At 43.2% G+C, this 13,748-nt stretch overlaps 1 protein-coding gene and 1 long non-coding RNA gene across 3 annotated transcripts in view; one reads left to right on the top strand and one right to left on the bottom strand.

Annotated features, from left to right (window-relative positions):
* EFCAB11 (EF-hand calcium binding domain 11) overlaps positions 1–8,914 on the top strand; it is a 140,852-nt gene extending 131,938 nt beyond the window's left edge. Inside the window, exon 6 of one of the 2 annotated variants that reach the window (XM_036085519.2) lies at positions 8,700–8,914. In XM_036085519.2, the coding sequence (XP_035941412.2) occupies positions 8,700–8,781 (82 nt within the window). In that variant the 3' untranslated portion in view covers positions 8,782–8,914. Of the gene's footprint in view, positions 1–8,698 lie in introns of both variants that reach the window. The other variant, XM_078054094.1, reaches the window with a different exon arrangement.
* The window catches only part of LOC118531471 (uncharacterized), a 99,313-nt gene that overhangs the window by 14,932 nt on the left and 70,633 nt on the right, over positions 1–13,748 (bottom strand). The gene's annotated exons all lie outside the window — the stretch shown is intronic.

Here is a 13,748-nt window from a genome sequence, read left to right as displayed (position 1 = left end):
ATGATACGAGATATCTCAGCTGAAGTGATTATATATTTGAAATAGAAATGGCTTTATCTCCGTTCATATTTCACACTGTTGAAGGCAGGATCATTTTCCCCCCATTTACATTTATATATGTATGGTTCTTTACAACTGTCTGCAGGGTTAAAGATTCAAAGTACTTTTTGAAGGCAAAAATAGCTAACAGGAGTTCGGTTGTATTTTTAAATGTTCTGTGCACAAAGACCCTAAGTTGTATATTAAGATCCAGCTTAGATTCATCAAAATTTAGAGCCGTATCAAATCTTGGCAAGTCATAGCCCAGCCATTCTTGACAAGTGAAGAGCTTGGCCCTCAGAGCAGCTAAGACACTTGCCCAGGGTCACACAGCCTAGCTGAGACAAAAGCTTCCTCCTGGGCCATTTCTGCTGGACCACGCTGCCTTCCCCCCTGCCATATTCAGAGCAAACCTGTCACACACAGCTGCTGTGGGGAAAGAATGGAAGGGCTAGTGACCCAAAAGCATAGGAACCAGATTTTTTCTGTAATTGGTTCAAAGACATTCACTTTGGCTTCTGTTCTTTATCCTTAAAGCTGCCGGATCTGTGCTGTTTTCTTACATCACAATTTCTCTTCCAGGATTCAAACTGAGAAAAAAGATCATGTCACTATTTATTGGTAGCTCTGCTAAAACACTTGCTAGAGAAGGAATATGACACTATTTGCCGGAAGTGAGACATCGGGCTGTAAGTTGATTGCATTTATCCACATGCCCACAAGTAGTCAATAATCAAGCATACTGAAATTACATTCTTTCCTCCTTTTAAAATATTTCTAGCTTTAAATAAGACTCCCCATTTTTAAAATCTAGTAAATAGGAAAAAGTGAGTCATTATTTATAGTTAATCACTTTTGCCAGCTGTGACTGCATTTCATATCCATTTGTCTTTTTTGTCTTGGACTGGAGAATCTATCCTGTCGCTCTGTAAGGAAAAAACCATATTGGTCCCATCAATAGCCTCTTTCAGCACATAATCACAGTTAAGGCGCTGCAAATAGAGATTTTTGTTGGATGCAGCAAGAAAAGTAACTTCGTTAGAATGCAGAACTGTGGAGAATAATCCCGAATCTTGAGATAGCACCTAACAAGAAAATCTGAATTATTTTAGGGTTCATTTCAAAATGGAATAATCATTTCAAAAATATTGTATTTATGTGTGTCTATTCTAAGTCTGCCAAGTTCCAGATACTGCAAGGTTTAGAAAAGATTTCAGATGGGATCCCTGGTATGTCAGGATACTTTAATTTGAAAGTATCAGGAATCCATTTCCAACCACCTTGAACACCCCAGGGACTTTACTGGGTCAGGTGACTAAGAATTTTGACCTCAGGCATGCTTCAGGCCTGGTTTGATTAGGCTCCAGCTCACTCTGCTAGTCTTCTAACTCTTTCTCTCACTGTGGATAGCCCCATTCTTGGGCTGATAATTGACATTTACGAGCATGTACAGAAAATTTTTGGATCAATGCACCATTGGTTCACAGAACTGTGGAGATTGCATCCTTGTGGTAGGAAGAGGACAGTTGTAACGCCAAGCCTCACCTCTGCCTCCCAGCTACCCAAGGAAAGGGCTTCTCCTTAACTCACAAACAGAATTCCTAGGCTTCATTATGGTTGAACCAACTCTTTACCAGTCAGCAGTGGCCAAGGGAGAAATGCCATGTACCAATTGGCCAGTCGATCCTTGAACCCAATCACTGTGGTGAGGAGGGAGAGGATTATAGTGCTTGCCTTCGGCCAGTTAGCTCCCACTCCTGGAACTTGGAGTGGCAAGCCATCCACCCAAATCACACAGCTGCCGAGTAGCACAGGGGGTGTAGGATGGATGCTGGGGAAGGACCCAACAAAATCCACTGCGTCTTTCATTTAGAAAGCTGAACCTGGTCTTAAGTTTTGCCTGGCTTGTGTCATTCTTCATTCCTGACCTGGTCTGGCCAGCCTTTTATCCTTCACGGTTCATCCAGCATGCCCAATTCCACCACCTTCTCGTGGCCAGTCCACGTCTGCACCTCTGTCTCCACAAGGCCAGAGTCCTCTCTTCTCCCTAGGAACATCTTGTTCTCATGCTAAAGAAATAAGTAATTGCTGACAGACTAAATATTATTAAATAAGACATGTGTTTGAGACAGAGAAGACTGCTCCTATCATTTTCTGGTGACCCCTGGCATTTCAGTTGTCTTGAGCTTCAAACTTCAGAGCTCTTCTTAAAGGCAATATTTCATTTGCTCTAAAAATGTTTCCAGAGGAACACTCTGATCTATTTCAAGTAGTGAGATACCCCTCACCTGAATTGAGAATCTGACGTGACAGGTTATTGCTGATGGCAACTGAAATGCCCCGGGAGAACTTTATCTCTCAAAATAAACTTCCCACTGTGTCTCAGCCTGGGTTCTTCCTGAAAGTGGGGCTTTAGGTGAGGACTCGCATGCAGGTTGTTTGTTTGGGAAATGACCTCCGTGAGCAAGCGCAGGACAGAGACTGAGGGCAAGCCAGTACAAGGATCTGTGAACCAAGTTTGTGACTTCTGGAAGCGACTAGAGCTTGATCCCACCAGAACCTCCAGGGAGCCGAGCGTCCAACTTCAGAGCTGTCTGCCTGCCTGAGGGACAGGAGAGAGCCGACATCCACTGACGCCTTCTCCCTCCCTGGGCAGGGGTTGGCCCATGGGGTGTCAACTCCTTATTTTTTCACACTTCCAGGCAGTATCCATGCGAGGGCCACCCCCAGGTGTTAGCAGTCCCAGGAAGACAGTGAGAGCTACTTGGTGTGGGGTGCACTGAGGGGTGGTACTCCAGCCATGACCGGGCTAAAAGATGGGGGTGAGAACACGAGGTGGGTGCGCGGGGAGTCCACCACTCACTGAACAGCCAGAGTCCCACAGGAACCTAGAAAAGACCAGAAACCATCTACACATCTCTTATCTTTCCTGCATGTCTGAATGGCTTTTCTTAACACGTGTCTTTAAAAAGGTAAAATTAATAAACACATTACCAACTGGATTGCCATAGAGCCCGGCAGGACTCTCATCAACAAAGAGGCAAGCTCGCCGGTGGAAAGAACCAGCGGGCTCCTCAGAAGAGAAGGCTGTCATCATCACATCTTCAATTGGCGGGTCCTCTCATCCCCAGCAGGAGCTCCTTGCTTGGAGGGTAATTTCTATTCTCACTGCTCAGTCAGGATGACAGCTTTGTCCCTAATGTGATGGCAGTTTTGACTTTAGCTTAAATTATTCCATAAAGAATCAAAGAGAAAGAGATTCTCTCTCCTTTTTTCCCCCCACCCCAAAAATTCCACCAAGAAAACTTTTCTAATTTAAATCTTTGCCTCCACATTAAATTTCTCATTCATGTTGTAGGTGAATCAAATACAGCGCCAACTTTCAAAACCCTGTGTGACGATCACAGTGACTCAAAATAATTGCTGTCTGTCAGTGTATTTGCTGGGAACACAGATGTGCCTGTCACTGGCTCTGTTATCACACCAAGAGCTTGCCTCTCGAGTGCGGTCTTCTCTGGGCTCCATTCAGAACCTTGGTGTCAGCAAGACAGAGCGTTGGGGCAGTTATCTGCATAATCCATCCAAGAAACATGTGTGCCTCAGCTGCCCCTGAAATCACCTGTTTAACAAAAAAAAGTCCTTAGAGCAATTATTGTAGTAAGTGTAGATTTAGCTGGAATGTTCCAAAGAATTGCCTCCAACTGTGGTTCCTCTAGCTTAGTACTTTTGAAACAGGGACGATTTTGTCCCTCAAGGGACACTCGGCAATATCCGGAGACATTTTGGGCTGTCATAGCTGGGGAGCGAGGAGGGAGGGTACCACGGACATCGTGAGGATAGAGCCCAGGGATGCTGCAGCACCCAGGACAGACCCCCACAGTAAAGGATTATCCAGCCCAATGCTGCTCTAGCTGTTGAGGGTTTACACATTGTAAAATAAGGCCAGCTTTTTAGAAAATTTGGACTGAAGGAAAATATTCCTTCAGTTGAAAAATATCAATAATATTAAAAAATACTCTAAGACAAAATAACCCAAAAGAGAAGTTTCTGCTTACCGTTTCACATTCAAGTTCTGCCCAAATGAATTAGACATTTATAAGATTGTAATTATAATACATACTAGTTTGTGTTCTTGTTTCCACTCAGAAATGTCACGTTTATAGTCTCTGTATCATTTTGATAGAGAATATTTCTTTGTTTCAATGTAATGAAATTAAAGCATTCCCTCTTTGTTTCTTTCCTTCATTTTTAATTTAAAAAAATTATTTATTTAAAATTTTTTTAAGTAACTTGGGCAAAGCATGTACTCCAGTCTGAAATCCGGCTTGGGAGACCTGGCCATGCGGCAATCTTGAATTATTTTACAAAAACTATTTTCCAAAAAATAGCTACTTTCTCAAGATTACAAGAAATAGTTATTGTGTAAATATTTTCGTACGAGAAACACTTACTACTTGTGAAAAACAGTCACTATTTATATATTTTTAAAATTAGAAAACCCCCTATGTTTCTCTTCAGAACATATTAAAGCAACACTCTGGCCTCCCTTAGTAAAAGAATCGCAGTGTGAAACCCTGGCTCCTTCAGGGTGGGGCCCACTTAGCCTCTGGGTCACAGCCCATCTAGTCCTGGCTGTTGGAGTCCACACAGCATCACAAAAAGGAGAGAACAGAATCTTGCTTAACAAGTCAGGATGTAACAGACAAATGCTAAAGCTCATGCTGATGAAAGTAATTATAACCACTTACAGGAGGAGTCAGAAAATGTTTATATTTTAACAGAAAACTGTCAGAACCTAGCTAAGTGGACACAGTCTGGTCTTGCCTGAAATTCTCAATGTGTCCCAGTGTCAGCCTGGGTGTTCCTGTGCATCACAATTAAAACAGTGTTGCCTGGAAGCCCCATTGCACACCCTGCAGGATTTTAAAGCACTTCTGGAGCTTTTTTACAATTTCTGGGAGGCCCATGACTCTGAGTTCGCATTTCTCTGCATTAGTTCGGCTGATGGATCGTCGAACCCTTCCCCACTGTTCTTACTGGCTCATGCACCTGCTCAGGTGGAACTCCTCTCCTAACCCAGACTTAAGCTTCGAAGTCAACACAGAACCCCCCCCCCCAACACACACACATACACACACACCATCCCCAGTGGAGTGTGTGCCTGTTGGACCCCTTGGTGAGGATACGGGAGGTTGTAACGAGTAACACAGACACTTTGAAACACAAGGTAAACATAGCAGTTAATTAAAGGAATTCTGATCACCACACCCCTGCAGACTTTCTCAGGGGCCACTTCCCTTCATGGAGCATCCCCACCTCCTGCTTCTCCGTGGCCCCTTCTTCCTCTTCTCTCTCTTATCTGGCTTGTCATCCCCTTCCACCCGAGGATCCTAAATTGTTCGTGCTGAGTTACACAGAGCAGCTCAGCTCTGCTGAGTCTCTGCTCCACAAATCAGTCCCACGTCTGCCTTTTGCATCTCAAAAACAGGCAAACCAGGAAGCCTTCAATTTAGCTGGACCTACATTTCTAGACAGCGGTTACTGTTGTTAACGGCATTTATTTTCCTCTCATTACATCTATATGAGCTTTGTTAACTCCTTTGAAAAGCCAGTTCTGAAATAGATGCCTATATACTTGTCTGTATCCATATCCATGTGTCTGGCGGAAGAGCTGCTACTGAGCTGGGTCGGAGCGCTCGGGCTTCGGCTAAGGGCAGGGTAGACTCAGATGTGTCTAGCGTCTGCCTCAGTTTCCAATTTCCTGCTCTGTATTTATCTCTGTGTTGTTCAGCCCGACACTCAAGTGGTTCCTTCCATCCGTGTTCTGCTCTGTAGCCTCATTCGCCAGAGCTCACCTCTCTCTCACTTGGTCTCTCTTGCACCTAGTCTGTGTTTGCAAAATGCGATTGGGTGTGGAGACCATAATTGACTATTCCTTATGGGTCCCCGGGCGATGGTTCCTAGGGACCTTCTTCAGTGCATATTATTTCTCTGGCTGGTTTCCAGACTCCGTAAAAGCAGTGATGATATACTCTCTTTCTTCGACCCCCAACCCTTCCCGGGAGTCGGTAGATATTCCATAATGTTGTCAGCTGTTTCTCCAGATTCGTTGATTCCACAAATTCATGCACTCTGCAGACATTTGTCGTCTGCTGTGGGCTGAGAGGTGGGGACACAGCCAGAAACAGGAGAAAGTTCTCACCCCTTGAATTCATTTCTAGTTGGGGTGAGAGGCGGTGGAGTATTTTGTGCTCAGTGTGTGTTGGTCACACCAGAACGGCACGCCCTCCTTTCAGAACCGGAGCGAACTCCTGTTGACGTGGAATGCGGTGAACGGGAGCGATGAGACTTGGTCCCTAAAGACGTGTCTTCATCTCCGCGCAGACTGCGTCGAGCCACCAGCCGCATCTGCTCTTCCACCACTCTGCTGTTCCAGTGTGGGTGCTGTGAAACCTTCCCTCTTCAAGGCAGCTCTGCCCGCAGTGAAAAACAATATATTTCAGCTTTTAAAATTATAGCTCTGAAATGTGAATTTCCTCTTCACCCTCCTTGAGACAACCAGACCACGCTCTCTCTCTCTCTCTCTCTCACTCTCTCTCTCACAGACACACACAATAATGAGGAGGAAAAGTCAGAAGATAGAAGGTATTTTACCCCGTCTCATTCTAAATATAAACACGATGTTCCTCCATTCACTATGTGAATAAAATGCCACTACAAACCTTATGAATAAATGTTTCCATTTTAACGATTCTTGGTTATACCATGCCCATTTTATGATGGGAAGTTTTGGCAAAGACAGCAAGAAAAATAAGTGAATGCAATTACAATGAAGGTTATTTACTGAGAAAAAGGGATTCCCTTTTCCACAAACATTCAGCATCTCAGTAAGTGAACAAACACACTGAGAAAATATTATCAGAAGCAGTTTATTCTAAACATTACTTTTCTAGTTATCCTCTTTAACCCACCCTCTGGGATTTGTAGTTCAACCATACCAGTTCAGAGTGGAAAGAAAAAAAGGCCACTTATCTAATCCATTTCCTTCAGAAAAAACACATAGGCAATATTAAGAATCTTCAGTTATCTAATTTAATAAAAGGGAAGGTTTATATTCCGTAGTCAGTAACATGTGATACTGATTATTTCTAATCCCTTAGAAGAGATCTGACATTCTGCTTTTGGTCCTGTATAGCATGAAATCATCATGTATATTTTACCAAAAGAAGTAGCAAGAATAATGGCCTCTGCAGTCTACAGTCATTTTCTACGAACACACTGCAACATGGTTTCGCCCTGGGGCAGAGAAGTAGGGATTTTCTCTACTTCAAAAGAATGAAAAATTATCATCACTATCCAGAACCATTATAGACTTCGGAGACTTTGGCATGAAATATTCAGAAAGTTTATTTTAGAATTCAATATTTTAAAAGCCTGCTTTAAAACTATTACAGTGATTAGTGGCTCTGTTACTTGGGCCAGTCTTTGCTTTCAAAAGCCCTGTGTCATGGTTGATACCATTTGTTGTTTCAACAAAATGTAATTTGCATCAACCACAAGAGCTCTACATAAGGAATGTAATGCATTGTTTTAGAAGGCCCCCCAAAGAGGAATTGTGACCACTGCTCATCAGTTACCCTTTCAAACACACTTCTGAAATAAACGTTACCTTTCCTGGTCATGGTTGAAATGTGTTTCTAATGCTGTGATTTTTGTCCTTCTGACATGTGTTATCTTACCCATGTGGAGGGGGCGCGATTTCTCTGTCCCTGTTGAGGGAGCAATGCTCCTGTCTCAGTGGTTCTCAGGACACACACGGCCAACCCAACCGAGGCCACCCACAGCCTCAGCCAACCAGCCAGAGGCTCCCATCTTCACTGCTCTTCCTAGGAGTCCGAAAAGCTGATCGGATGTTTGTGAGGATTTAGCACAACTTCCGAGGCCAGTGAAGACTTCTGGAGCTAGAGTTAGCCACGTGAAATTGCAATACAACCCCTTCTCCTTGGACTAGTCTATTTACGTAGGGAGGCAACGTGCAGTAGAGTACTTAGAGAGCGTTGGTTTGGGAATGTCATGGTCTCGATTTGCGTTCCAAGTCTGCCCACTTACCAGCAGTGTGATCTTGTGAAGTTGGTGGACCGCTTTCAGCTCAGTGTCTCTGTCTGTAAAGTGGACCCATGCCAGCACCATGCTGAGATTCGATGAGACGAGGAGTGCCAAGGCAGCTCGGTGCAGGTGTCAATCATTGTTCCCATCATTGCTATTTATTCCCCAAACATTTTTCTTATCTCTCGTTGGTTTATTACACATTTCTGTTGTGTATTGCATATATATTTGTTGATAAATCACAGAAAGAATGTGCAGGATGACAAGAAAAAACATCATTTCTGCTTTTTTAAAAAAAAACCTGTGCATTTGGCTTCATTCCTTTAAATGTATTGAATATATTATTTTTGTAGGTTTTAATAAATACCTTTTCCTTTCCTTCCCACCATAGGCATTATCAGTATAAGAAAAAAATAGGCATCAAATTTGCCTTCAAGTAGGTGCCTCTCACTCATAGACATGCAAAGAAATAAAGATTGTGGAGTGCTCTTGATGGAGAAGTGTGACAAAAATAACCTGTAAATAACTAAATAATTTTTTGTTTCATTTTCCAGGGAAGTAGATCAAGACTCAGACGGTCTTGTCAGCTTTAAAGACTTTGAATATGCCATGAACTATGGACAAAATGAAGCCTAACTATTGTGAACTGCTTTTGGCAACTTCTGGGGAGACAAATAGATTGTAATGTATATTTAAATGTCAAACTCTGCTCCGTTAGTGATGTAATTATGCTGCATACTTGTGATTAAACTCTCCATTGTGGTTTTCAGATGCTGATATTACTTGCATCGCAGAATGCTAGAGGTAGATGGTCATTACAGGTAGTCTTCCATGGGCCTAGCAGCCCTGAGCCAGGCTGCTGCTGGCTCGGCCACTAGGGCAGGTCCCCACCCCTCCTCTTCACTCTCAACCCACCACACCCACCCACACTGTGGGCTGGGGCACTCCACTCACTAGTCCTCACCACCCCACCTGCTTGCTCCCTGATTCTCACTGGTTCCTAATGCCTGGAGAGAAGTCACTTTTTCCTGCCAATGGTACCAGTTTCCTTCTTGCATTCAACTTGTTTTGAACAAATAATAGCACCGGTGTGTACTGAGTGCTTAACGATGTTCCAAGCAATGATCAAAAAAGCATTGGAAAAACAAGGACTTAAGATTTCCCTAAGATAACGGACCCAGTGTCAAAATCATCATTGAAAAATGGCCCTAGGGCACTCGCTGTACGCGATAAAAAAAAACCAGATTGGGCTGACACAAGTAAGTCTTCCCCAGCTGTATACACAGGAAGAAGAGCGTGCAGTAAGGGAGGATACTGGGGCCAAAGACTCATTTGCGGAGCCCTTTCAGATGGCTTGGGCCTGGGGCTCGTGTGGCTACTCTGTGTGTCCTCTGCTGCACGCTTCCTGGCTGGGGAGCCCCGCCTGCACCGAGAGCCTGAGCCGTCTGCGTTCACATTCTCCGTCTTTTGCCCGTCGGTCCGGGGGATCTGGTAATTGCTGTGCCCGAACAGAAACTGTGACACAGGACCCTCAGCACGCATTTTACATAAATGCTGGTATCCGTGCCAATATTTTAGCTCTAAGTGTTCCGAAATCGTAACGTTAACACTAGGAAAACATCTAATTCAAATTTTAAAAGTAGTAAACATTTAAAGATCAAGTAAAAATAGACATTTGTACAATAGAAACATTAAACAAGCATCACTTGAACACAAATTATTGGCAGATAAAAACAAGGTCTTAAACTTATTATAAATCAAAGGAGCCTCAGGAGACAAAACAATATAATTTGATGTTCTTGGAATAGAAAAAAGAACATTAGGTAAGGACTAATAAAGAATGGACTTTAGTTAATAATAAGTAGTAGTATCTTCACAATTTTTCTGCAAATCTAAAGCTATTCCAAAATAAAAAGACTGTTTTAAAAATCTTATTCAAAGATCAGCAAACTAAACATTATCAAAAATGAAGAAAACTTTGAAAATCATTGAGAAGTACAAATGAATATTGTTTCAAAAACAAAGTGGATCCAAGGTATCCTTGAGTATCATGTGTGTTTTAGTACAAATTGTTCCAGCTGATGGAAAGCCCTTTCTGACTTTGGGTAGAGTTTTGTTCAGGAAGTGTTTTCATCAGAACTTAAATAGTTGAGTCATTGGTCTTCATCTCATTATATAAGTGATACTGATTTTAGATTTTTTTAAATATCGAAATCAGAGTAAGCCACCAAGGAAGTGCCAGTATTTCAGAAATTGCCAGAATGCCAAAACCTTGAACTGCAGTCACCATTTGGACGTTATTTCTCCTGGGAAACATGACAAGAGAAAGAGAGGATTCACTTTCTCCAGTTGATGTGGGAGGCAAGAGGCCAGGCTGGGAATAGCTATCGGGCAACTCCCTTGACCCTGGATTAGTCCGGGCTTTTTTCGGTCTCAATGACAGAAATCTACCCAAACGAGCTTAGATGCAAAGGGAACTTACTAGAAAATACTGGGCTAGCTTACGGAGTCTAACATAAGGAGGGCAGTGGTGCAGCTGAGTTTCAAGATAACTAGCAGTGCAAGTACCTCCAGACCCCGCCTCTGTGCCATATGAACCATCAGCCTCACTTGGTTCCAAAAAGGAGTTGGCCCATGATCTGTCCAGTTCCAAGTCCAAAGACCCCAGAAAGAGGCTCTGGTTGGCCTCTGGGTCAATCAACTCTGGTTCATCTAGAGGGTATAGACATGGCCACTGGACACTCCCAAGTGTACTGAGGGCTGGTCACAGGGAGTGGAAGTTGATAAAAGCCAGGCAGCCATTCCACTTTCTTAGAAGAAATTGCACCTAGTCTAGGATGGAGAACACGCCTAGGATTTGCTGCTTAGGAGGGTCCACGCTCTCAGAGCAAAGATCAAAAAGAAAGGGGAGATGAGAAGCTGCTCATGTCACTCTCTCCTCATCACTTCCCGTAGGCCCAATCCAGATCCTCATCCTGTAAGTTTTCCCTTCAGCTTCTCACTTCCAGGTCCCAGTCCCTACCTTCATCGCCAAACCACATGATGCTGTCTGTATAGTGTGACCTTGTTGTTCTACCCTCAGTTGAATGGCCCAAGGGTGGGCATCCATGCAAGTTGATCAACTCCATCCCTTCCCTTGGGAGACATCAAGAAGAAGAGTGAGTGAGACATAGTAGTGCTCCTCTGAGTGGCTGAGTGGGTGGTTATGACTCAGGAGCAAATGCAGACATGTTTTCCACCACATGGCCTGGAAAACCGAGGCAGCTGGTTTGCAATGAGAGCAGAAAGTGAAATAGCTAGAGGAGAACAAGAATGAAGCTGGAGAAACCCTATGGTACTTGCTTTCTGGTTAAAGCTTGTGTGCAAAGCCCAGTCATAACACTTTGGGTCCTATGAGGTAACCCTGTATCCTTCCAATAAATCTTTCTGCTCAAGCCAGCTGGAGTTGTTTTCTGTTATTTGAAACCAAGAGAACCCTAACTGTTATAAGCATAGAGCCAAGGACAGAGCCCTAGGTAACATCAGCATTTACTGGGGCAGCAGAGAGAAGAGTCTTCTAAAGAGACTAACAAGAGATAGTTGAAGATAAAAGAGGAAGCACTTCTGTCTCCAACAGCCCAGCCTCTACTTGACCTGTCACTATAATCAGCTCCAGCGTTCCCCAGTGGCAACGGCTCTCCAAGAGCTCACGGGCGATCTCCTCCAGGCAAACCTACCAGTGCCTTCCAGACTTCATTGTACTTGTCCCTTCTCCTGGGCCCTTCTCTTTTTAGGCTCCATGACATTGCCCTCTCGTGGTATATCTGTGCCCATTTTTCCTACTATCTTTTTGTGATTCCTGTCCTACAGCCATCCGGTAATGTTAGTATTCTCCATGCTCCTATAACTGGCCAGTCTTGATCAACATTCTCCAAGGATCATTTCATCTGCCCCCAAGACTTCAGCTAACACCTTTATGGATATGACTCCACAAACAAATCTTTGTCATTAGTTTTGACCTCTGCTCAACCCAGACCTGTGTTTTCATTTGCCTGTTGGACATTTCCACCTCAATTCCAAATTCACTGAACTAAAATCAGACTTGTTGTTTCCTCTAATTTTCAAAACTGGTTTCTCACTCTGTGTTTTCTATTTCTGTTAATGGCAACCACCCGGCCACCCACCCTGAGCTGTCATCCAAGCCAGCTGCCTCAGGGTTCTTTTCAAGTCTCCCCCATCTTCCTCCGCTCTGACACTCAGCCAGTCACTGTGTCTGTAGTAACTGTGTGACATTTGCTTCCAGCGCATCATGGGCTCCCCGCTGTGTTCTGATTCCCACTCCCATCCTCCCATCCAGCCATTCGTTTTTCTTTTCATTGGTATAAAGAAGAGTAAAGGATGTGCTGATAAGTAAGAAACAGACCCCGCTGTCAGGAAATTTTGTCTAGCATGTCAATTATCTTCCCAAAGCACAGACAAAACTTATTTTTTCTCTGCTCCAAAGCTCTTAGTAGCCAGCTTTTCTATTGGATAATGTCTCAACCTTTAATATGTCATTCAAAGCCCTCTATAATCTGGTCTCAACTTATATGTTCAGCTTCATCTTTCACAACCCCCTCTATCATCCCATCCCACAACTAGGTGACTCACACATGCACACAGTCCCTTAGCCCCAAAACACCAAAATGGCAAGCAGATTTTTGCCCCATGTAGAAAAGTAACAAATAACCTTGGAATTAATATCTGATGAGAAAATAGGAAAATGCAACCATAAAATAATAAAATTCAATGAAAAAGAATGCTGGGCCACCTTCATCCTAATGAGTATTTCCCCTTAACAGCTGTCACCTTCAGAAGAGGGAAGGGGGCCTAATTATGCTAAGTATTTTGTATTTTTAAAGATTTTATTCTTGAAAATTTATTGAGATAGGTTTAGTCAGCTTCTTTTGCAAATGAGGAAACAATTCTCAGAGTCTAAGTGCCTTGACTCAGGCCAAGTGATGAGGGTGGGTGGAGAGTGTTAGGATGATAATTCAAACCTGTCGGCCTTACTAAATACAGATACTTTCCTACCATGCTGCATTGCCTCCAGTGGGAAAATCATCCATGACATTGGTCCATATTCTATAGTTACACTTCGTTTTTGACCCAAAATGAGTTTCTCCGGATTCATTGGCCACCCCAAGTCAAGCATCTAACACGTAATAAGTATTAAATATTAATTCCCATCTTAACATGTCACTAGGCTTAACCCAAACTCCTTTGGGTAATTAATCAGACCCACATTCCATTGGGTTATTAATCAAATCAAAGATTTGCCACCAGACACAATCTCTTTTAAAGTGTGCTGTGGGTGTTGTGAAAAGAAGGGACACCTGCACCCCAATGTTCATAGCAGCAATGTCCACAACAGCCAAACTGTGGAAGGAACTGCGATGTCCTTCAATAGATGAATGGGTAAAGAAGATGTGGTTCATATATACAATGGAATATTAGTCGTCAGAAAGGATGAATACCTACTATTACATCGACATGGATGGAACTGGAGGGTATTATGCTAGGTGAAATAAGTCAATCAGAGAAAGACAATTATCATATGGCTTCACTCATATGTGGAATATAAG

Source organism: Halichoerus grypus, chromosome 8 (genome assembly GCF_964656455.1).
Source record: "Halichoerus grypus chromosome 8, mHalGry1.hap1.1, whole genome shotgun sequence".
NCBI classification, from domain to species: domain Eukaryota; kingdom Metazoa; phylum Chordata; class Mammalia; order Carnivora; family Phocidae; genus Halichoerus; species Halichoerus grypus.
Note: the sequence above shows the minus strand (reverse complement) of the source record. Positions and strands in the feature narration are given on the sequence as shown.